General features: G+C 52.7%; 5 protein-coding genes across 5 annotated transcripts; 4 read left to right on the top strand and 1 right to left on the bottom strand.

The window, feature by feature from the left end:
- Positions 1–11,910: 11,910 nt before the first annotated feature.
- Positions 11,911–13,567, top strand: LOC138274066 (histone H1-like). The gene has a single exon (XM_069218958.1). It carries the CDS (start codon positions 12,392–12,394, stop codon positions 13,094–13,096), a length of 705 nt encoding a protein of 234 aa, XP_069075059.1. The 5' UTR covers positions 11,911–12,391; the 3' UTR covers positions 13,097–13,567.
- A 166-nt stretch (positions 13,568–13,733) lies between these two features.
- Positions 13,734–17,228, top strand: LOC138274067 (histone H3). The gene has a single exon (XM_069218959.1). The coding sequence runs from the start codon at positions 13,858–13,860 to the stop codon at positions 14,266–14,268; it is 411 nt and encodes a 136-aa protein (XP_069075060.1). The 5' UTR covers positions 13,734–13,857; the 3' UTR covers positions 14,269–17,228.
- LOC138274043 (histone H2B 1.2-like) lies at positions 14,986–15,366 on the bottom strand. The gene has a single exon (XM_069218935.1). The coding sequence runs from the start codon at positions 15,364–15,366 to the stop codon at positions 14,986–14,988; it is 381 nt and encodes a 126-aa protein (XP_069075036.1).
- On the top strand, positions 15,710–16,108 carry LOC138274042 (histone H2A type 2-C). Its single transcript, XM_069218934.1, has one exon. It carries the CDS (start codon positions 15,710–15,712, stop codon positions 16,106–16,108), a length of 399 nt encoding a protein of 132 aa, XP_069075035.1.
- LOC138274068 (histone H4) lies at positions 16,861–17,172 on the top strand. Its single transcript, XM_069218960.1, has one exon. The coding sequence runs from the start codon at positions 16,861–16,863 to the stop codon at positions 17,170–17,172; it is 312 nt and encodes a 103-aa protein (XP_069075061.1).
- Positions 17,229–24,141: the final 6,913 nt, after the last annotated feature.

Below are 24,141 nucleotides of genomic sequence, written 5' to 3'. Positions count from 1 at the left end.
GCTGCGGAGCTCCAAGTAGGGTAAGATTCCAGGTTTTCCCCCTGGATGGAAGTGGAAAAAAAAAAAACACTTTACGTGCTTCAAAACTGTACACAAGCACCCTCACAGTGTCAGCACTGGGCCTGCAATGTCCCTGGGCCATTTGCTACCTTCCAGGCAGCTATTTTACACATTATGGGTGTTTCAGATTCAAGGGGGCAAAGTCACTCCTTCTACCCAGGGCTACGGAGCTCCAAGTATGGTAAGATTCCAGGTTTTCCCCCTGGATGGAAGTGGGGAAAAAAAGAACACTTTACGTGCTTTAAAACCGCACACAAGCACCCTCACAGTGCCAGCAGTGAGCCTGCAATGTCCCTGGCCCATTTGCAACCTTCCAGGCTGCTATTTTACACATTATGAGTGTTTCAGCTTCAAGGGGGCAAAGTCACTCCTTCTACCCAGGGCTACGGAGCTCCAAGTAGGGTAAGATTCCAGGTTTTCCCCCTGGATGGAAGTGGAAAAAAAAGAACACTTTACGTGCTTCAAAACGGTACACAAGCACCCTCACAGTGTCTGCACTGGGCCTGCAATGTCACTGGGCCCATTTGCAACCTTCCAGGCAGCTATTTTACACATTATGGGTGTTTCAGCTCCAAGGGGGCAAAGTCACTCCTTCTACCCAGGGCTGCGGAGCTCCAAGTAGGGTAAGATTCCAGGTTTTCCCCCTGGATGGAAGTGGAAAAAAAAAAACACTTTACGTGCTTCAAAACTGTACACAAGCACCCTCACAGTGTCAGCACTGGGCCTGCAATGTCCCTGGGCCATTTGCTACCTTCCAGGCAGCTATTTTACACATTATGGGTGTTTCAGCTTCAAGGGGGCAAAGTCACTCCTTCTACCCAGGGCTACGGAGCTCCAAGTATGGTCAGATTCCAGGTTTTCCCCCTGGATGGAAGTGGGGAAAAAAAGAACACTTTACGTGCTTTAAAACCGCACACAAGCACCCTCACAGTGCCAGCAGTGAGCCTGCAATGTCCCTGGCCCATTTGCAACCTTCCAGGCTGCTATTTTACACATTATGAGTGTTTCAGCTTCAAGGGGGCAAAGTCACTCCTTCTACCCAGGGCTACGGAGCTCCAAGTAGGGTAAGATTCCAGGTTTTCCCCCTGGATGGAAGTGGAAAAAAAAGAACACTTTACGTGCTTCAAAACGGTACACAAGCACCCTCACAGTGTCTGCACTGGGCCTGCAATGTCACTGGGCCCATTTGCAACCTTCCAGGCAGCTATTTTACACATTATGGGTGTTTCAGCTCCAAGGGGGCAAAGTCACTCCTTCTACCCAGGGCTGCGGAGCTCCAAGTAGGGTAAGATTCCAGGTTTTCCCCCTGGATGGAAGTGGAAAAAAAAAAAACACTTTACGTGCTTCAAAACTGTACACAAGCACCCTCACAGTGCCAGCACTGGGCCTGCAATGTCCCTGGCCCATTTGCAACCTCCAGGCAGCTGTTTTCGACATTAGGCTCCAAGGGGGCAAAGTCACTCCTTCTACCCAGGGCTACGGAGCTCCAAGTAGGGTAAGATTCCAGGTTTTCCCCCTGGATGGAAGTGGGAAAAAAAGAACACTTTACGTGCTTCAAAGAGGTACACAAGCACCCTCACAGTGTCAGCACTGGGCCTGCAGTGTCCCTGGGCCCATTTGTAACCTTCCAGGCAGCTATTTTACACATTATGAGTGTTTCAGCTCCAAGGGGGCAAAGTCACTCCTTCTACCCAGGGCTACGGAGCTCCAAGTAGGGTAAGATTCCAGGTTTAACCCCGGGATGGAAGTGAAAAATAAAAGAACACTTTACATGATTCAAAACGGTACACAAGCACCCTCACAGTGTCAGCACTGGGCCTGCAATGTCCCTGGCCCATTTGCAACCTTCCAGGCTGCTATTTTACACATTATGAGTGTTTCAGCTCCAAGGGGGCAAAGTCACTCCTTCTACCCAGGGCTACGGAGCTCCAAGTAGGGTAAGATTCCAGGTTTCCCCCCTGGATGGAAGTGGGGAAAAAAAAAGAACACTTTACGTGCTTTAAAACCGCTCACAAGCACCCTCACAGTGCAAGCACTGGGCCTGCAATGTCCCTGGCCCATTTGCAACCTCCAGGCAGCTGTTTTCGACATTAGGCTCCAAGGGGCAAAGTCACTCCTTCTACCCAGGGCTACGGAGCTCCAAGTAGGGTAAGATTCCAGGTTTCCCCCCTTGATGGAAGTGGAAAAAAAGATCATTTTTCGTGCTTCAAAACGGTACACAAGCACCCTCACAGTGTCAGCACTGGGCCTGCAATGTCCCTGGGCCATTTGCAACCTTCCAGGCAGCTATTTTACACATTATGGGTGTTTCAGCTCCAAGGGGGCAAAGTCACTCCTTCTACCCAGGGCTACGGAGCTCCAAGTAGGGTAAGATTCCAGGTTTCCCCCCCCTTGATGGAAGTGGAAAAAAAGATCATTTTTCGTGGTTCAAAACGGTACACAAGCACCCTCACAGTGTCAGCACTGGGCCTGCAATGTCCCTGGGCCATTTGCAACCTTCCAGGCAGCTATTTTACACATTATGGGTGTTTCAGCTCCAAGGGGGCAAAGTCACTCCTTCTACCCAGGGCTGCGGAGCTCCAAGTAGGGTAAGATTCCAGGTTTTCCCCCTGGATGGAAGTGGAAAAAAAAAACACTTTACGTGCTTCAAAACTGTACACAAGCACCCTCACAGTGTCAGCACTGGGCCTGCAATGTCCCTGGGCCATTTGCTACCTTCCAGGCAGCTATTTTACACATTATGGGTGTTTCAGCTTCAAGGGGGCAAAGTCACTCCTTCTACCCAGGGCTACGGAGCTCCAAGTATGGTCAGATTCCAGGTTTTCCCCCTGGATGGAAGTGGGGAAAAAAAGAACACTTTACGTGCTTTAAAACCGCACACAAGCACCCTCACAGTGCCAGCAGTGAGCCTGCAATGTCCCTGGCCCATTTGCAACCTTCCAGGCTGCTATTTTACACATTATGAGTGTTTCAGCTTCAAGGGGCAAAGTCACTCCTTCTACCCAGGGCTACGGAGCTCCAAGTAGGGTAAGATTCCAGGTTTTCCCCCTGGATGGAAGTGGAAAAAAAAGAACACTTTACGTGCTTCAAAACGGTACACAAGCACCCTCACAGTGTCTGCACTGGGCCTGCAATGTCACTGGGCCCATTTGCAACCTTCCAGGCAGCTATTTTACACATTATGGGTGTTTCAGCTCCAAGGGGGCAAAGTCACTCCTTCTACCCAGGGCTGCGGAGCTCCAAGTAGGGTAAGATTCCAGGTTTTCCCCCTGGATGGAAGTGGAAAAAAAAAAACACTTTACGTGCTTCAAAACTGTACACAAGCACCCTCACAGTGCCAGCACTGGGCCTGCAATGTCCCTGGCCCATTTGCAACCTCCAGGCAGCTGTTTTCGACATTAGGCTCCAAGGGGGCAAAGTCACTCCTTCTACCCAGGGCTACGGAGCTCCAAGTAGGGTAAGATTCCAGGTTTTCCCCCTGGATGGAAGTGGGAAAAAAAGAACACTTTACGTGCTTCAAAGAGGTACACAAGCACCCTCACAGTGTCAGCACTGGGCCTGCAGTGTCCCTGGGCCCATTTGTAACCTTCCAGGCAGCTATTTTACACATTATGAGTGTTTCAGCTCCAAGGGGGCAAAGTCACTCCTTCTACCCAGGGCTACGGAGCTCCAAGTAGGGTAAGATTCCAGGTTTAACCCCGGGATGGAAGTGAAAAATAAAAGAACACTTTACATGATTCAAAACGGTACACAAGCACCCTCACAGTGTCAGCACTGGGCCTGCAATGTCCCTGGCCCATTTGCAACCTTCCAGGCTGCTATTTTACACATTATGAGTGTTTCAGCTCCAAGGGGGCAAAGTCACTCCTTCTACCCAGGGCTACGGAGCTCCAAGTAGGGTAAGATTCCAGGTTTCCCCCCTGGATGGAAGTGGGGAAAAAAAAAGAACACTTTACGTGCTTTAAAACCGCTCACAAGCACCCTCACAGTGCAAGCACTGGGCCTGCAATGTCCCTGGCCCATTTGCAACCTCCAGGCAGCTGTTTTCGACATTAGGCTCCAAGGGGGCAAAGTCACTCCTTCTACCCAGGGCTACGGAGCTCCAAGTAGGGTAAGATTCCAGGTTTCCCCCCTTGATGGAAGTGGAAAAAAAGATCATTTTTCGTGCTTCAAAACGGTACACAAGCACCCTCACAGTGTCAGCACTGGGCCTGCAATGTCCCTGGGCCATTTGCAACCTTCCAGGCAGCTATTTTACACATTATGGGTGTTTCAGCTCCAAGGGGGCAAAGTCACTCCTTCTACCCAGGGCTACGGAGCTCCAAGTAGGGTAAGATTCCAGGTTTCCCCCCTTGATGGAAGTGGAAAAAAAGATCATTTTTCGTGGTTCAAAACGGTACACAAGCACCCTCACAGTGTCAGCACTGGGCCTGCAATGTCCCTGGGCCATTTGCAACCTTCCAGGCAGCTATTTTACACATTATGGGTGTTTCAGCTCCAAGGGGGCAAAGTCACTCCTTCTACCCAGGGCTACGGAGCTCCAAGTAGGGTAAGATTCCCGGTTTTCCCCCTGGATGGAAGTGGAAAAAAAAGAACACTTTACGTGCTTTAAAACCGCAGACAAGCACACTCACAGTGTCAGCACTGGGCCTGCAATGTCCCTGGCCCATTTGCAACCTCCAGGCAGCTGTTTTCGACATTAGGCTCCAAGGGGGCAAAGTCACTCCTTCTACCCAGGGCTACGGAGCTCCAAGTAGGGTAAGATTCCAGGTTTTACCCCTGGATGGAAGTGGAAAAAAAAGAACACTTTACGTGCTTCAAAGAGGTACACAAACACCCTCACAGTGTCAGCACTGGGCCTGCAGTGTCCCTGGGCCCATTTGTAACCTTCCAGGCAGCTATTTTACACATTATGAGTGTTTCAGCTCCAAGGGGGCAAAGTCACTCCTTCTACCCAGGGCTGCGGAGCTCCAAGTAGGGTAAGATTCCAGGTTTTCCCCCTGGATTGAAGTGGGGAAAAAAAAGAACACTTTACGTGCTTTAAAACCGCACACAAGCACCCTCACAGTGTCAGCACTGGGCCTGCAATGTCCCTGGCCCATTTGCAACCTTCCAGGCAGCTATTTTACACATTATGGGTGTTTCGGCTCCACGGGGGTAAAGTCACTCCTTCTACCCAGGGCTACGGAGCTCCAAGTCGGGTAAGATTCCAGGTTTTCCCCCTGGATGGAAGTGGGAAAAAAAGAACACTTTACGTGCTTCAAAACTGTACACAAGCACCCTCACAGTGTCAGCACTGGGCCTGCAATGTCCCTGGCCCATTTGCAACCTCCAGGCAGCTGTTTTCGACATTAGGCTCCAAGGGGGCAAAGTCACTCCTTCTACCCAGGGCTACGGAGCTCCAAGTAGGGTAAGATTCCAGGTTTTCCCCCTGGATGGAAGTGGAAAAAAAATAACACTTTACGTGCTTTTAAACTGTACACAAGCACCCTCACAGTGTCAGCACTGGGCCTGCAATGTCCCTGGCCCATTTGCAACCTTCCAGGCTGCTATTTTACACCTTATGAGTGTTTCAGCTCCAAGGGGGCAAAGTCACTCCTTCTACCCAGGGCTACGGAGCTCCAAGTAGGGTAAGATTCCAGGTTTTCCCCCTGGATGGAAGTGGGAAAAAAAAGAACACTTTACGTGCTTTAAACCCGCACACAAGCACCCTCACAGTGCCAGCACTGAGCCTGCAATGTCCCTGGCCCATTTGCAACCTTCCAGGCTGCTATTTTACACATTATGAGTGTTTCAGCTCCAAAGGGGGCAAAGTCACTCCTTCTACCCAGGGCTACGGAGCTCCAAGTAGGGTAAGATTCCAGGTTTCCCCCCTGGATGGAAGTGGGGAAAAAAAAAGAACACTTTACGTGCTTTAAAACCGCACACAAGCACCCTCACAGTGCAAGCACTGGGCCTGCAATGTCCCTGGCCCATTTGCAACCTCCAGGCAGCTGTTTTCGACATTAGGCTCCAAGGGGGCAAAGTCACTCCTTCTACCCAGGGCTACGGAGCTCCAAGTAGGGTAAGATTCCAGGTTTTCCCCCTTGATGGAAGTGGAAAAAAAGATCATTTTTCGTGGTTCAAAACGGTACACAAGCACCCTCACAGTGTCAGCACTGGGCCTGCAATGTCCCTGGGCCATTTGCAACCTTCCAGGCAGCTATTTTACACATTATGAGTGTTTCAGCTCCAAGGGGGCAAAGTCACTCCTTCTACCCAGGGCTGCGGAGCTCCAAGTAGGGTAAGATTCCAGGTTTTACCCCTGGATGGAAGTGGGAAAAAAAGAACACTTTACGTGCTTCAAAACCGCACACAAGCACCCTCACAGTGCCAGCACTGGGCCTGCAATGTCCCTGGCCCATTTGCAACCTCCAGGCAGCTGTTTTCGACATTAGGCTCCAAGGGGGCAAAGTCACTCCTTCTACCCAGGGCTACGGAGCTCCAAGTAGGGTAAGATTCCAGGTTTTCCCCCTGGATGGAAGTGGAGAAAAAAGAACACTTTAGGTGCTTCAAAGAGGTACACAAGCACCCTCACAGTGTCAGCACTGGGCCTGCAATGTCCCTCGGCCATTTGCAACCTTCCAGGCAGCTATTTTACACATTATGAGTGTTTCAGCTCCAAGGGGGCAAAGTCACTCCTTCTACCCAGGGCTACGGAGCTCCAAGTAGGGTAAGATTCCAGGTTTTCCCCCTGGATGGAAGTGGAAAAAAAAAAAGAACAATTTACGTGGTTCAAAACTGTACACAAGCACCATCACAGTGTCAGCACTGGGCCTGCAATGTCCCTGGCCCATTTGCAACCTTCCAGGCAGCTGTTTTCGACATTAGGCTCCAAGGGGGCAAAGTCACTCCTTCTACCCAGGGCTGCGGAGCTCCAAGTAGGGTAAGATTCCAGGTTTTCCCCCTGGGTGGAAGTGGGAAAAAAAAGAACACTTTACGTGCTTTAAAACCGCACACAAGCACCCTCACAGTGCCAGCAGTGAGCCTGCAATGTCCCTGGCCCATTTGCAACCTTCCAGGCTGCTATTTTACACATTATGAGTGTTTCAGCTCCAAGGGGGCAAAGTCACTCCTTCTACCCAGGGCTACGGAGCTCCAAGTAGGGTAAGATTCCAGGTTTTCCCCCTGGATGGAAGTGGGAAAAAAAAGAACACTTTACGTGCTTCAAAGAGGTACACAAGCACCCTCACAGTGTCAGCACTGGGCCTGCAATGTCCCTGGGCCATATTCAACCTTCCAGGCAGCTATTTTACACATTATGAGTGTTTCAGCTCCAAGGGGGCAAAGTCACTCCTTCTACCCAGGGCTGCGGAGCTCCAAGTAGGGTAAGATTCCAGGTTTTCCCCCTGGATGGAAGTGGGAAAAAAAAGAACACTTTACGTGCTTCAAAGAGGTACACAAGCACCCTCACAGTGTCAGCACTGGGCCTGCAATGTCCCTGGCCCATTTGCAACCTTCCAGGCAGCTATTTTACACATTATGAGTGTTTCAGCTCCAAGGGGGCAAAGTCACTCCTTCTACCCAGGGCTGCGGAGCTCCAAGTAGGGTAAGATTCCAGGTTTTCCCCCTGGATGGAAGTGGAAAAAAAAAGAACACTTTACGTGCTTCAAAACGGTACACAAGCACCCTCTCAGTGTCAGCACTGGGCCTGCAATGTCCCTGGCCCATTTGCAACCTCCAGGCAGCTGTTTTCGACATTAGGCTCCAAGGGGGCAAAGTCACTCCTTCTACACAGGGCTACGGAGCTCCAAGTAGGGTAAGATTCCAGGTTTCCCCCCTGGATGGAAGTGGGAAAAAAAAGAACACTTTACGTGCTTTAAAACCGCACAGAAGCACCCTCACAGTGCCAGCACTGAGCCTGCAATGTCCCTGGCCCATTTGCGACCTTCCAGGCTGCTATTTTACACATTATGAGTGTTTCAGCTCCAAGGGGGCAAAGTCACTCCTTCTACCCAGGGCTACGGAGCTCCAAGTAGGGTAAGATTCCAGGTTTTCCCCCTGGATGGAAGTGGGGAAAAAAAGAACACTTTACGTGCTTTAAAACCGCACACAAGCACCCTCACAGTGCCAGCACTGGGCCTGCAATGTCCCTGGGCCATTTGCAACCTTCCAGGCTGCTATTTTACACATTATGAGTGTTTCAGCTCCAAGGGGGCAAAGTCACTCCTTCTACCCAGGGCTACGGAGCTCCAAGTAGGGTAAGATTCCAGGTTTAACCCCGGGATGGAAGTGAAAAATAAAAGAACACTTTACATGATTCAAAACGGTACACAAGCACCCTCACAGTGTCAGCACTGGGCCTGCAATGTCCCTGGCCCATTTGCAACCTCCAGGCAGCTGTTTTCGACATTAGGCTCCAAGGGGGCAAAGTCACTCCTTCTACCCAGGGCTACGGAGCTCCAAGTAGGGTAAGATTCCAGGTTCCCCCCCTGGATGGAAGTGGAGAAAAAAGAACACTTTACGTGCTTCAAAACTGTACACAAGCACCCTCACAGTGTCAGCACTGGGCCTGCAATGTCCCTGGCCCATTTGCTACCTTCCAGGCAGCTATTTTACACATTATGGGTGTTTCAGCTTCAAGGGGGCAAAGTCACTCCTTCTACCCAGGGCTACGGAGCTCCAAGTAGGGTAAGATTCCAGGTTTTCCCCCTGGATGGAAGTGGGGAAAAAAAGAACACTTTACGTGCTTTAAAACCGCACACAAGCACCCTCACAGTGCCAGCACTGGGCCTGCAATGTCCCTGGGCCATTTGCAACCTTCCAGGCTGCTATTTTACACATTATGAGTGTTTCAGCCCCAAGGGGGCAAAGTCACTCCTTCTACCCAGGGCTACGGAGCTCCAAGTAGGGTAAGATTCCAGGTTTTCCCCCTGGATGGAAGTGGAAAAAAAAGAACACTTTACGTGCTTCAAAACGGTACACAAGCACCCTCGCAGCGTCAGCACTGGGCCTGCAATGTCCCTGGCCCATTTGCAACCTCCATGCAGCTGTTTTCGACATTAGGCTCCAAGGGGGCAAAGTCACTCCTTCTACCCAGGGCTACGGAGCTCCAAGTTGGGTAAGATTCCAGGTTTTCCCCCTGGATGGAAGTGGGAAAAAAAAAGAACACTTTACGTGCTTTAAAACCGCACACAAGCACCTTCACAGTGCCAGCACTGAGCCTGCAATGTCCCTGTCCCATTTGCGACCTTCCAGGCTGCTATTTTACACATTATGAGTGTTTCAGCTCCAAGGGGGCAAAGTCACTCCTTCTACCCAGGGCTACGGAGCTCCAAGTAGGGTAAGATTCCAGGTTTTCCCCCTGGATCGAAGTGGAGAAAAAAGAACACTTTACGTGCTTCAAAACTGTACACAAGCACCCTCACAGTGTCAGCACTGGGCCTGCAATGTCCCTGGGCCATTTGCTACCTTCCAGGCAGCTATTTTACACATTATGGGTGTTTCAGCTCCAAGGGGGCAAAGTCACTCCTTCTACCCAGGGCTACGGAGCTCCAAGTAGGGTAAGATTCCAGGTTTTCCCCCTGGATGGAAGTGGGGAAAAAAAAGAACACTTTACGTGCTTTAAAACCGCACACAAGCACCCTCACAGTGTCGGCACTGAGCCTGCAATGTCCCTGGCCCATTTGCGACCTTCCAGGCTGCTATTTTACACATTATGAGTGTTTCAGCTCCAAGGGGGCAAAGTCACTCCTTCTACCCAGGGCTACGGAGCTCCAAGTAGGGTAAGATTCCAGGTTTTCCCCCTGGATGGAAGTGGAAAAAAAAGAACACTTTACGTGCTTCAAAACGGTACACAAGCACCCTCACAGTGACAGCACTGGGCCTGCAATGTCCCTGGGCCATTTGCAACCTTCCAGGCAGCTATTTTACTCATTATGAGTGTTTCAGCTCCAAGGGGGCAAAGTCACTCCTTCTACCCAGGGCTGCGGAGCTCCAAGTAGGGTAAGATTCCAGGTTTTCCCCCTGGATGGAAGTGGGAAAAAAAAGAACACTTTACGTGCTTCAAAGAGGTACACAAGCACCCTCACAGTGTCAGCACTGGGCCTGCAATGTCCCTGGGCCATTTGCAACCTTCCAGGCAGCTATTTTACACATTATGAGTGTTTCAGCTCCAAGGGGGCAAAGTCACTCCTTCTACCCAGGGCTGCGGAGCTCCAAGTAGGGTAAGATTCCAGGTTTTCCCCCTGGATGGAAGTGGAAAAAAAAAGAACACTTTACGTGCTTCAAAACGGTACACAAGCACCCTCTCAGTGTCAGCACTGGGCCTGCAATGTCCCTGGCCCATTTGCAACCTCCAGGCAGCTGTTTTCGACATTAGGCTCCAAGGGGGCAAAGTCACTCCTTCTACACAGGGCTACGGAGCTCCAAGTAGGGTAAGATTCCAGGTTTCCCCCCTGGATGGAAGTGGGAAAAAAAGAACACTTTACGTGCTTCAAAACGGTACACAAGCACCCTCACAGCGTCAGCACTGGGCCTGCAATGTCCCTGGCCCATTTGCAACCTCCAGGCAGCTGTTTTCGACATTAGGCTCCAAGGGGGCAAAGTCACTCCTTCTACCCAGGGCTACGGAGCTCCAAGTAGGGTAAGATTCCAGGTTTTCCCCCTGGATGGAAGTGGAAAAAAAAAGAACACTTTACGTGCTTTTAAACTGTACACAAGCACCCTCACAGTGTCATCACTGGGCCTGCAATGTCCCTGGGCCATTTGCAACCTTCCAGGCAGCTATTTTACACATTATGAGTGTTTCAGCTCCAAGGGGGCAAAGTCACTCCTTCTACCCAGGGCTGCGGAGCTCCAAGTAGGGTAAGATTCCAGGTTTTACCCCTGGATGGAAGTGGAAAAAAAAGAACACTTTACGTGCTTCAAAACCGTACACAAGCACCCTCACAGTGTCAGCACTGGGCCTGCAATGTCCCTGGGCCATTTGCAACCTTCCAGGCAGCTATTTTACACATTATGGGTGTTTCAGCTCCAAGGGGGCAAAGTCACTCCTTCTACCCAGGGCTACGGAGCTCCAAGTAGGGTAAGATTCCAGGTTTTCCCCCTGGATGGAAGTGGAAAAAAAAAGAACATGTTACGTGCTTCAAAACTGTACACTAGCACCCTCACAGTGCCAGCACTGAGCCTGCAATGTCCCTTGCCCATTTGCAACCTTCCAGGCTGCTATTTTACACATTATGAGTGTTTCAGCTCCAAGGGGGCAAAGTCACTCCTTCTACCCAGGGCTACGGAGCTCCAAGTAGGGTAAGATTCCAGGTTTTCCCCCTGGATGGAAGTGGAGAAAAAAGAACACTTTACGTGCTTCAAAACGGTACACAAGCACCCTCACAGCGTCAGCACTGGGCCTGCAATGTCCCTGGCCCATTTGCAACCTCCAGACAGCTGTTTTCGACATTAGGCTCCAAGGGGGCAAAGTCACTCCTTCTACCCAGGGCTACGGAGCTCCAAGTAGGGTAAGATTCCAGGTTTTCCCCCTGGATGGAAGTGGAAAAAAAAGAACACTTTACGTGCTTCAAAATGGTACACAAGCACCCTCACAGTGTCAGCACTGGGCCTGCAATGTCCCTGTCCCATTTGCAACCTTCCAGGCAGCTATTTTACACATTATGAGTGTTTCAGCTCCAAGGGGGCAAAGTCACTCCTTCTACCCAGGGCTACTGAGCTCCAAGTCGGGTAAGATTCCAGGTTTTCTCCCTTGTATGCAGGTGAACAAAATAATAGTTTACATGGTTAAATAAGGTAGGCAGGCACCTTCACAGTATCAGCGGTGTGCATTCAGTGAGTTTGGCCCGTTTCTATCCTCCTGGCTCCTGTTTCCCCTCTCGCTGGGCACACGAAGGCTTGTGTTATTTCTGCAGTTTATAAAACGTTGTTTCACGGGTGCCAAGAACCCCATTGTGGTGCCCCACGAGTCATTCGGTACAGAAGCACGCTCCGATTGATATGCTATCTTTTCTGACCACAAACGTTAAGACTGTGTAGGTGAAAATGGGCTCGGGGACAAAGTTTTCTGACACAAAGGCATCAGCCATCGGAGGAGTGTGGAGTCTACCAGCTGACTAAAAGCCGGTGGCAGCGCGTTGAAACGAGAGGAGTGCACGCACAGGAAAGGGATGAAGTTGGGCTTCTTTTGATGTATAAATGAAAGCCCAGTTCTAACTTTTACTGTTTTAAAACATAGATAATCTGATGAGAGGAAACACAAAAGCCAGCTCGGAGCAGAGAGCCGAGTGTGCCGCGAACAGCCTCCCCTCCTGGGGACCAATCAGGAGGTGGCTCCTCCCTATATATGCACGGAGCTCCGGCGGGAGGGACATTTCTCATCTGTGCTAGCGCCTCGACTCTCTGTACCATGGCTGAAACCGCTCCAGCTGCCGCGGCCCCTCCCGCGGAAGTAGCCCCCAAGAAGAAGGCGAAGAAGGCGGCGGGGCCTTCTAAGGCCAAGAAGCCCGCGGGACCCAGCGTCGCCGAGCTCATCCTGAAGGCGGTCACCGCCTCTGCCGAGAGGAAGGGGGTCTCCCTGGCGGCGCTGAAGAAGGTGCTGAGCGCCGACGGCTACGATGTGGACAAGAACAAGAGCCGCGTCAAGGCCGCCCTCAAGGGCCTGGTCAGCAAGGGCGCCCTGGCCCAGCTGAAGGGCACCGGCGCCTCCGGCTCCTTCAAGGTGAACAAGAAGCAGCTGGAGGGCAAGAAGGCGGCCAAGAAACCAGCGGCCAAGAAACCAGCGGCCAAGAAAGCCGCCCCGGCCGCCAAGAAGCCCAAGAAGGCCCCCGCGGGGGTGAAGAAGAGCCCGAAGAAGGCCAAGAAGCCGGCGGCGGCCAAGAGCCCCAAGAAGGCCAAAGCTGCCCCGGCCAAGAAGGCTGCCAAGAGTCCCGCGAAAGCAAAGGCGGCCAAGCCCAAGGCAGCCAAGAAAAGCCCCGCCAAGGTGGTGAAACCCAAGGCGGCCAAACCCAAAGCAGCCAAGCCCAAAAAGGCAGCGCCCAAGAAGAAGTAAGGGCTCCTGCCAGACACTGCGAACACAAGGGCTCTTTTAAGAGCCACCCACCCGGTCTAGAAGAGAGCCTGTTCACCCCCCCAGCCCCGCGCACGCCGTGCCCCGCTCCCCAGCCATAAACGGCACCGTGAAATCCCGGCGCGCCTCTACAGCGCTCGAGCGCCGCGTGTGATCTTGGGCGGATGCTCGCACGGAGGTTATTATAACTCCTTGATAGTTTTAAGGCTAACTATACGTGTGGGAGGTATCAGACCTCGGTGGATGACACATTCGGGTGATTACGTGTGTGTTTCGCCGCAAACACTATGTCCGAGGCGGACTGGGAATAGTGTCTGCTTGAAGCAGACGAGTGTGCGCCTTAAATCCGTAGGAGGTAACGGCGTGTGCCAGGGTAACCAAAGGGGCTATAACACCGTGGGCTTGTCCCCCGCAGGTGACCGAGACGGGGAGGGGGTGACTGGTGGGGCGGCAGCTAGCCGGGGGGGCAAGGGGGAGAAGACCTGCCCAAAACGCGGGCTTTTTCGGCTCGGGGTACATCAACCAATCGGGGGGCTGCTTTCCATTTTGACCACATTTCATTGGCTATAGCCAGCCACGAGCCGCCTCTTCAGTGAGTAACCAATCCTTGCTATTTCCAAACTTGGGCCCGTAGTTTCAACCAATCAGAGCAGCCCTCCGTCTCCCAGGGCATAAATAGGCCTCTGTGCGAGGCAGGCCCCATTCCTTCTCGCACGCCGCGCAGAGAAAGCTCCGTCTTCGCCATGGCCCGCACCAAGCAGACCGCCCGCAAGTCCACCGGAGGGAAGGCGCCTCGCAAGCAGCTGGCCACCAAGGCTGCCCGCAAGAGCGCGCCTGCCACCGGAGGAGTCAAGAAGCCTCACCGCTACAGGCCCGGGACCGTGGCTCTCCGCGAGATCCGCCGCTACCAGAAGTCCACCGAGCTGCTCATCCGCAAGCTGCCCTTCCAGCGCCTGGTGCGGGAGATCGCGCAGGACTTCAAGACCGACCTGCGCTTCCAGAGCTCGGCCGTCATGGCCCTGCAGGAGGCCAGCGAGGCCTACCTGGTCGGGCTCTTTGAGGACACCAACTTGTGCGCCATCCACGCCAAGAGGGTCACCATCATGCCCAAGGACATTCAGCTGGCCCGTCGTATCCGCGGCGAGAGGGCCTAAGGACCGACCCTAACCGACACCACATATACCACAAGGGCTCTTCTAAGAGCCACCACCTTGTCACGTAGGAGCTGTTCATATCCGTGTGTTGTACACGGGGGGAGGCGGGGGCGAAAGGAAGGTGTTGGTAGGCACCGGTACTCATTAACTCATACCGGCACTCGGAAAGCAGAGCGCCTCCTTTTCATATAATAAAGTGCTTTGTTTGGCAGACGGGTTGTGCAGCGACCGGCACCTCGCAAGCCAGGGCTGTGTGGTGTCTGTGCTACTTTTAAACCCCCGGTAATCTTGTCCGGCTTCAGCAGAGGGAGCGCCCGCTCGGGGGCGACTTGTAGCCGCTCTCGTCTCCCTTGGTTTTAAAGTACGAACGGAACGTGCCCCGTGCAAACTGTACACACTTCTCCCCTAACGTGGAAAGCAATAGCGGGACCGTCCGTGCGGGTCAAACGCTATTACATTACAGCGCTTAGTGACACTTTATCGCCAACAAAGCCTGTTCACATAGACGTTTTATTAGGAAGGGCGCTCTGCTCTACCGTCCCTCGCTCTGCTGCAGGCCCCGTCAGAGCGGGACCTAATGCGCACCACACTACGCTTCATTCATAAGACACGCTAAGGGTACCTCTTCACCGATAATATCCGCACAGCAGCTCTTAGAGGAAAAAGTGTTGGCCCTTAAAAGAGCCCTTGTGTTAATTGGAGATGTGCCTCGAAGCCTTACTTGGCGCTAGTGTACTTGGTGACGGCCTTGGTGCCCTCGGACACGGCGTGCTTGGCCAGCTCTCCGGGGAGCAGCAGGCGCACGGCGGTCTGGATCTCCCGGGAGGTGATGGTGCGCCGCTGGTTGTAGTGAGCCAGGCGGGAAGCCTCCCCGGCGATGCGCTCAAAGATGTCGTTGACGAAGGAGTTCATGATGCCCATGGCCTTGGAGGAGATGCCGGTGTCGGGGTGCACCTGCTTCATCACTTTGTAAATGTAGATAGCGTAGCTCTCCTTCCTGGTCCTCTTGCGCTTCTTGCCGTCCTTCTTGGGCGGCTTGGACAGCGCTTTCTTGGAGCCCTTCTTGGGAGCCGGCGCGGACTTGGCTGGTTCAGGCATGATCGACACTGGGCAGGCGCTCGCTGTGGAATCAGGAGAAATGCCGAAGCGGCGCCCGGGCTGCTGTACTTATAGGCTGGGCGTGTAAAGCAGCTGCTTGTTCTATTCTCCGTTCCCATTGGTAGGCACAACCGGCACCCCCTCCGTCCTCATCTTAATACGCGCCTTTCACTTCTGTAATTCTGATTGGTGGAGTAGGTTATTCCTTCCTCCAATGTGGGCCTCAGAGCTTAGCGGGCAACCAATCAGAGACGACCCGGAGTCTTTATATGACCGGGGTCCGGAGCACGCAGGGATAGTCTCTCTGTCTTCTTAGCCCGAGAACCTACAGCAGCTGCTCGCCATGTCTGGACGCGGAAAGCAAGGAGGCAAGGCCCGCGCTAAGGCCAAGACACGCTCTTCCAGAGCCGGACTGCAGTTCCCTGTGGGCCGTGTGCACAGGCTGCTCCGAAAGGGAAGCTACGCCGAGCGGGTCGGCGCCGGTGCCCCCGTCTATCTGGCTGCAGTCCTGGAGTACCTGACGGCCGAGATCCTCGAGCTGGCCGGCAACGCGGCCCGGGACAACAAGAAGACCCGCATCATCCCCAGGCACCTCCAGCTCGCCATCCGCAACGACGAGGAGCTCAACAAGCTGCTGGGCAGAGTCACCATCGCCCAGGGAGGCGTCCTGCCAAACATCCAGGCCGTGCTGCTGCCCAAGAAAACCGAGAGCCACAAGGCTGGGGGCAAAGCAAGCAAGTGAAGCGCCGCAGCCTCCCTCACGAACCACCGTATAAATACATTATAAACACAAGGGCTCTTTTCAGGGCCGCACACAGATTCCATCAAAGAGCTTATCCCTTCTAAGTCTCACTTTTGCCGGCTTCTTTAAATTCAGCGCTCGCACCTTCGCCTCACCGGGCGGCGTGTCCGACCCTCCGGCGATGCACGTTAATAATGTTAACACAGCCGCTAAGGCTACCTTGCGGTCCCTACTTTTTATTTATGTTTATACATATATATTTTTCAGTTTGCGGGCACGCCGCTACCGGGCGCGGGGTGTGAACGTGTGCATGTTGTGGCTGCACGCACGCAGCGCGGTGGCGCCGGGGAGGGCTTCGGTGCGCTGGCCCCATTGAGACATTTGAGAGCGGTCGGAGGGGGACCCAGGGTTAGGGTTGCTTCAGGCCGGAACAACCAGCGAGGGGCTGGGGTGCTTTGCACCGTTCCGTTTGCGTGGCCTGAACGCCGGTGGCGTGTGAAGAGGGAAGAGCAGAAGCTGCGGAGCCCGCCCGCCCGCAGGCGAGCCCAGGACAAAGGGGCGCTGGGAGCCCGCGCTTTTTCAAACGGCAGCGGCCGCTCGGGGCCCGCTCTCTGCAGAGGGCGGGCCGGGCAGCGGCTCTCCCGCCTCTCGGTCTCACACGTCAGAGGCTCCCTCGCCGGTCCGCAGCGGCTCCATATAAGCAGCCGTTCTCGGGCTGCTGCTCGTATTTCTGCTTCGACCGAGAAGAGAGCATGTCTGGACGCGGCAAAGGAGGAAAGGGGCTCGGCAAAGGCGGTGCCAAGAGGCACAGGAAGGTGCTCCGCGACAACATCCAGGGCATCACCAAGCCCGCCATTCGCCGCCTGGCTCGCCGCGGCGGTGTCAAGCGCATCTCCGGCCTCATCTACGAGGAGACCCGCGGTGTGCTGAAGGTTTTCCTGGAGAACGTCATCCGGGACGCCGTCACCTATACCGAGCACGCCAAGAGAAAGACCGTCACCGCCATGGATGTGGTGTACGCCCTGAAGCGCCAGGGACGTACTCTCTACGGATTTGGCGGTTAAACACCACTCGCCGAGAACGCACAAAAAAACAACCTAAAGGCCCTTCTGAGGGCCGCCCACTGGATCATAACAGAGCTGTGTGTATACGACACCATTTTATTACATATTCCCTGCCGGGTTGGGCTGCTCTCCAGGCCCATACCCAATTTCTTTACACCTTCCCGTATTTTCGACTATTAAGCCCCCACAGGGTGGGGGCTTACAGGCCACTGGGGAACAAAGGGTCGAGTTAGCCCGGCTGGCTGGCTGTCCGGCCATCTGGTCGGACATCACGCTGAGCCATCTGGTTGCACACGTGGCCGACCAGATGGCCGGACTGCCAGCCGGCCGGGATAACTCGACTTTTTGTTCCCTACCCAGGTCTCTAAGCCCCCACCATGTGGGGGCTTAATAGTCGAGAATTTGTGTACATGTTTCCTTTTTCAGCTCCAAGGGGGCAAAGTCACTCCTTCTACCCAGGGCTGCGGAGCTCCAAGTAGGGTAAGATTCCAGGTTTTCCCCCTGGATGGAAGTGGAAAAAAAAAAACACTTTACGTGCTTCAAAACTGTACACAAGCACCCTCACAGTGTCAGCACTGGGCCTGCAATGTCCCTGGGCCATTTGCTACCTTCCAGGCAGCTATTTTACACATTATGGGTGTTTCAGCTTCAAGGGGGCAAAGTCACTCCTTCTACCCAGGGCTACGGAGCTCCAAGTATGGTAAGATTCCAGGTTTTCCCCCTGGATGGAAGTGGGGAAAAAAAGAACACTTTACGTGCTTTAAAACCGCACACAAGCACCCTCACAGTGCCAGCAGTGAGCCTGCAATGTCCCTGGCCCATTTGCAACCTTCCAGGCTGCTATTTTACACATTATGAGTGTTTCAGCTTCAAGGGGGCAAAGTCACTCCTTCTACCCAGGGCTACGGAGCTCCAAGTAGGGTAAGATTCCAGGTTTTCCCCCTGGATGGAAGTGGAAAAAAAAGAACACTTTACGTGCTTCAAAACGGTACACAAGCACCCTCACAGTGTCTGCACTGGGCCTGCAATGTCACTGGGCCCATTTGCAACCTTCCAGGCAGCTATTTTACACATTATGGGTGTTTCAGCTCCAAGGGGGCAAAGTCACTCCTTCTACCCAGGGCTGCGGAGCTCCAAGTAGGGTAAGATTCCAGGTTTTCCCCCTGGATGGAAGTGGAAAAAAAAAAACACTTTACGTGCTTCAAAACTGTACACAAGCACCCTCACAGTGTCAGCACTGGGCCTGCAATGTCCCTGGGCCATTTGCTACCTTCCAGGCAGCTATTTTACACATTATGGGTGTTTCAGCTTCAAGGGGGCAAAGTCACTCCTTCTACCCAGGGCTACGGAGCTCCAAGTATGGTAAGATTCCAGGTTTTCCCCCTGGATGGAAGTGGGGAAAAAAAGAACACTTTACGTGCTTTAAAACCGCACACAAGCACCCTCACAGTGCCAGCAGTGAGCCTGCAATGTCCCTGGCCCATTTGCAACCTTCCAGGCTGCTATTTTACACATTATGAGTGTTTCAGCTTCAAGGGGGCAAAGTCACTCCTTCTACCCAGGGCTACGGAGCTCCAAGTAGGGTAAGATTCCAGGTTTTCCCCCTGGATGGAAGTGGAAAAAAAAGAACACTTTACGTGCTTCAAAACGGTACACAAGCACCCTCACAGTGTCTGCACTGGGCCTGCAATGTCACTGGGCCCATTTGCAACCTTCCAGGCAGCTATTTTACACATTATGGGTGTTTCAGCTCCAAGGGGGCAAAGTCACTCCTTCTACCCAGGGCTGCGGAGCTCCAAGTAGGGTAAGATTCCAGGTTTTCCCCCTGGATGGAAGTGGAAAAAAAAAAACACTTTACGTGCTTCAAAACTGTACACAAGCACCCTCACAGTGCCAGCACTGGGCCTGCAATGTCCCTGGCCCATTTGCAACCTCCAGGCAGCTGTTTTCGACATTAGGCTCCAAGGGGGCAAAGTCACTCCTTCTACCCAGGGCTACGGAGCTCCAAGTAGGGTAAGATTCCAGGTTTTCCCCCTGGATGGAAGTGGGAAAAAAAGAACACTTTACGTGCTTCAAAGAGGTACACAAGCACCCTCACAGTGTCAGCACTGGGCCTGCAGTGTCCCTGGGCCCATTTGTAACCTTCCAGGCAGCTATTTTACACATTATGAGTGTTTCAGCTCCAAGGGGGCAAAGTCACTCCTTCTACCCAGGGCTACGGAGCTCCAAGTAGGGTAAGATTCCAGGTTTAACCCCGGGATGGAAGTGAAAAATAAAAGAACACTTTACATGATTCAAAACGGTACACAAGCACCCTCGCAGTGTCAGCACTGGGCCTGCAATGTCCCTGGCCCATTTGCAACCTTCCAGGCTGCTATTTTACACATTATGAGTGTTTCAGCTCCAAGGGGGCAAAGTCACTCCTTCTACCCAGGGCTACGGAGCTCCAAGTAGGGTAAGATTCCAGGTTTTCCCCCTGGATGGAAGTGGAAAAAAAAGAACACTTTACGTGCTTCAAAACGGTACACAAGCACCCTCACAGTGTCAGCACTGGGCCTGCAATGTCCCTGGCCCATTTGCAACCTCCAGGCAGCTGTTTTCGACATTAGGCTCCAAGGGGGCAAAGTCACTCCTTCTACCCAGGGCTACGGAGCTCCAAGTAGGGTAAGATTCCAGGTTTCCCCCCTGGATGGAAGTGGGAAAAAAAAGAACACTTTACGTGCTTTAAAACCGCACACAAGCACCCTCACAGTGCCAGCACTGAGCCTGCAATGTCCCTGGCCCATTTGCGACCTTCCAGGCTGCTATTTTACACATTATGGGTGTTTCAGCTCCAAGGGGGCAAAGTCACTCCTTCTACCCAGGGCTACGGAGCTCCAAGTAGGGTAAGATTCCAGGTTTTCCCCCTGGATGGAAGTGGAAGAAAAAAAAAGAACACTTTACGTGCTTCAAAGAGGTACACAAGCACCCTCACAGTGGCAGCACTGGGCCTGCAATGTCCCTGGCCCATTTGCAACCTCCAGGCAGCTGTTTTCGACATTAGGCTCCAAGGGGGCAAAGTCACTCCTTCTACCCAGGGCTACGGAGCTCCAAGTAGGGTAAGATTCCAGGTTTTCCCCCTGGATGGAAGTGGAGAAAAAAGAACACTTTACGTGCTTTTAAACTGTACACAAGCACCCTCACAGTGCCAGCAGTGAGCCTGCAATGTCCCTGGCCCATTTGCAACCTTCCAGGCTGCTATTTTACACATTATGAGTGTTTCAGCTCCAAGGGGGCAAAGTCACTCCTTCTACCCAGGGCTACGGAGCTCCAAGTAGGGTAAGATTCCAGGTTTTCCCCCTGGATGGAAGTGGACAAAAAAGAACACTTTACGTGCTTTTAAACTGTACACAAGCACCCTCACAGTGCCAGCAGTGAGCCTGCAATGTCCCTGGCCCATTTGCAACCTTCCAGGCTGCTATTTTACACATTATGAGTGTTTCAGCTCCAAGGGGGCAAAGTCACTCCTTCTACCCAGGGCTACGGAGCTCCAAGTAGGGTAAGATTCCAGGTTTTCCCCCTGGATGGAAGTGGAAAAAAAAGAACACTTTACGTGCTTCAAAACGGTACACAAGCACCCTCACAGCGTCAGCACTGGGCCTGCAATGTCCCTGGCCCATTTGCAACCTCCAGGCAGCTGTTTTCGACATTAGGCTCCAAGGGGGCAAAGTCACTCCTTCTACCCAGGGCTGCGGAGCTCCAAGTAGGGTAAGATTCCAGGTTTCCCCCCTGGATGGAAGTGGGGGAAAAAGAACACTTTACGTGCTTTAAAACCGCACACAAGCACCCTCACAGTGTCAGCACTGGGCCTGCAATGTCCCTGGCCCATTTGCAACCTTCCAGGCAGCTATTTTACACATTATGGGTGTTTCAGCTCCAAGGGGGCAAAGTCACTCCTTCTACCCAGGGCTGCGGAGCTCCAAGTAGGGTAAGATTCCAGGTTTTACCCCTGGATGGAAGTGGAAAAAAAAGAACACTTTACGTGCTTTAAAACCGCACACAAGCACCCTCACAGTGTCAGCACTGGGCCTGCAATGTCCCTGGCCCATTTGCAACCTTCCAGGCAGCTATTTTACACATTATGGGTGTTTCAGCTCCAAGGGGGCAAAGTCACTCCTTCTACCCAGGGCTACGGAGCTCCAAGTCGGGTAAGATTCCAGGTTTTCCCCCTGGATGGAAGTGGGAAAAAAAGAACACTTTACGTGCTTCAAAGAGGTACACAAGCACCCTCACAGTGTCAGCACTGGGCCTGCAGTGTCCCTGGGCCCATTTGTAACCTTCCAGGCAGCTATTTTACACATTATGAGTGTTTCAGCTCCAAGGGGGCAAAGTCACTCCTTCTACACAGGGCTACGGAGCTCCAAGTAGGGTAAGATTCCAGGTTTAACCCCGGGATGGAAGTGAAAAATAAAAGAACACTTTACATGATTCAAAACGGTACACAAGCACCCTCACAGTGTCAGCACTGGGCCTGCAATGTCCCTGGCCCATTTGCAACCTTCCAGGCTGCTATTTTACACATTATGAGTGTTTCAGCTCCAAGGGGGCAAAGTCACTCCTTCTACCCAGGGCTACGGAGCTCCAAGTAGGGTAAGATTCCAGGTTTCCCCCCTGGATGGAAGTGGGGAAAAAAAAAGAACACTTTACGTGCTTTAAAACCGCTCACAAGCACCCTCACAGTGCAAGCACTGGGCCTGCAATGTCCCTGGCCCATTTGCAACCTCCAGGCAGCTGTTTTCGACATTAGGCTCCAAGGGGGCAAAGTCACTCCTTCTACCCAGGGCTACGGAGCTCCAAGTAGGGTAAGATTCCAGGTTTCCCCCCTTGATGGAAGTGGAAAAAAAGATCATTTTTCGTGGTTCAAAACGGTACACAAGCACCCTCACAGTGTCAGCACTGGGCCTGCAATGTCCCTGGGCCATTTGCAACCTTCCAGGCAGCTATTTTACACATTATGGGTGTTTCAGCTCCAAGGGGGCAAAGTCACTCCTTCTACCCAGGGCTACGGAGCTCCAAGTAGGGTAAGATTCCAGGTTTCCCCCCTTGATGGAAGTGGAAAAAAAGATCATTTTTCGTGGTTCAAAACGGTACACAAGCACCCTCACAGTGTCAGCACTGGGCCTGCAATGTCCCTGGGCCATTTGCAACCTTCCAGGCAGCTATTTTACACATTATGGGTGTTTCAGCTCCAAGGGGGCAAAGTCACTCCTTCTACCCAGGGCTACGGAGCTCCAAGTAGGGTAAGATTCCAGGTTTTCCCCCTGGATGGAAGTGGAAAAAAAAGAACACTTTACGTGCTTCAAAACGGTACACAAGCACCCTCACAGTGTCAGCACTGGGCCTGCAATGTCCCTGGCCCATTTGCAACCTCCAGGCAGCTGTTTTCGACATTAGGCTCCAAGGGGGCAAAGTCACTCCTTCTACCCAGGGCTACGGAGCTCCAAGTAGGGTAAGATTCCAGGTTTTCCCCCTTGATGGAAGTGGAAAAAAAGATCATTTTTCGTGGTTCAAAACGGTACACAAGCACCCTCACAGTGTCAGCACTGGGCCTGCAATGTCCCTGGGCCATTTGCAACCTTCCAGGCAGCTATTTTACACATTATGGGTGTTTCAGCTCCAAGGGGGCAAAGTCACTCCTTCTACCCAGGGCTACGGAGCTCCAAGTAGGGTAAGATTCCCGGTTTTCCCCCTGGATGGAAGTGGAAAAAAAAGAACACTTTACGTGCTTTAAAACCGCAGACAAGCACCCTCACAGTGCCAGCACTGGGCCTGCAATGTCCCTGGCCCATTTGCAACCTCCAGGCAGCTGTTTTCGACATTAGGCTCCAAGGGGGCAAAGTCACTCCTTCTACCCAGGGCTACGGAGCTCCAAGTAGGGTAAGATTCCAGGTTTTCCCCCTGGATGGAAGTGGAAAAAAAAGAACACTTTACGTGCTTCAAAACGGTACACAAGCACCCTCACAGTGTCAGCACTGGGCCTGCAATGTCCCTGGGCCATTTGCAACCTTCCAGGCAGCTATTTTACACATTAGGAGTGTTTCAGCTCCAAGGGGGCAAAGTCACTCCTTCTACCCAGGGCTGCGGAGCTCCAAGTAGGGTAAGATTCCAGGTTTCCCCCCTGGATGGAAGTGGGGGAAAAAGAACACTTTACGTGCTTTAAAACCGCACACAAGCACCCTCACAGTGTCAGCACTGGGCCTGCAATGTCCCTGGCCCATTTGCAACCTTCCAGGCAGCTATTTTACACATTATGGGTGTTTCAGCTCCAAGGGGGCAAAGTCACTCCTTCTACCCAGGGCTGCGGAGCTCCAAGTAGGGTAAGATTCCAGGTTTTACCCCTGGATGGAAGTGGAAAAAAAAGAACACTTTACGTGCTTTAAAACCGCACACAAGCACCCTCACAGTGTCAGCACTGGGCCTGCAATGTCCCTGGCCCATTTGCAACCTTCCAGGCAGCTATTTTACACATTATGGGTGTTTCAGCTCCAAGGGGGCAAAGTCACTCCTTCTACCCAGGGCTACGGAGCTCCAAGTCGGGTAAGATTCCAGGTTTTCCCCCTGGATGGAAGTGGGAAAAAAAGAACACTTTACGTGCTTCAAAGAGGTACACAAGCACCCTCACAGTGTCAGCAATGGGCCTGCAGTGTCCCTGGGCCCATTTGTAACCTTCCAGGCAGCTATTTTACACATTATGAGTGTTTCAGCTCCAAGGGGGCAAAGTCACTCCTTCTACCCAGGGCTACGGAGCTCCAAGTAGGGTAAGATTCCAGGTTTAACCCCGGGATGGAAGTGAAAAATAAAAGAACACTTTACATGATTCAAAACGGTACACAAGCACCCTCACAGTGTCAGCACTGGGCCTGCAATGTCCCTGGCCCATTTGCAACCTCCAGGCAGCTGTTTTCGACATTAGGCTCCAAGGGGGCAAAG

Source organism: Pleurodeles waltl, unplaced genomic scaffold, assembly GCF_031143425.1.
Source record: "Pleurodeles waltl isolate 20211129_DDA unplaced genomic scaffold, aPleWal1.hap1.20221129 scaffold_153, whole genome shotgun sequence".
Lineage (NCBI taxonomy): Eukaryota > Metazoa > Chordata > Amphibia > Caudata > Salamandridae > Pleurodeles > Pleurodeles waltl.
Note: the sequence above shows the minus strand (reverse complement) of the source record. Positions and strands in the feature narration are given on the sequence as shown.

Coding starts and splice junctions, on each gene's coding strand:
- LOC138274067 (XM_069218959.1), top strand. CDS start 13,858: ATGGCCCGCACCAAGCAGACCGCCCGCAAGTCCACCGGAGGGAAGGCG.
- LOC138274066 (XM_069218958.1), top strand. CDS start 12,392: ATGCACGGAGCTCCGGCGGGAGGGACATTTCTCATCTGTGCTAGCGCC.
- LOC138274068 (XM_069218960.1), top strand. CDS start 16,861: ATGTCTGGACGCGGCAAAGGAGGAAAGGGGCTCGGCAAAGGCGGTGCC.
- LOC138274042 (XM_069218934.1), top strand. CDS start 15,710: ATGTCTGGACGCGGAAAGCAAGGAGGCAAGGCCCGCGCTAAGGCCAAG.
- LOC138274043 (XM_069218935.1), bottom strand. CDS start 15,366: ATGCCTGAACCAGCCAAGTCCGCGCCGGCTCCCAAGAAGGGCTCCAAG.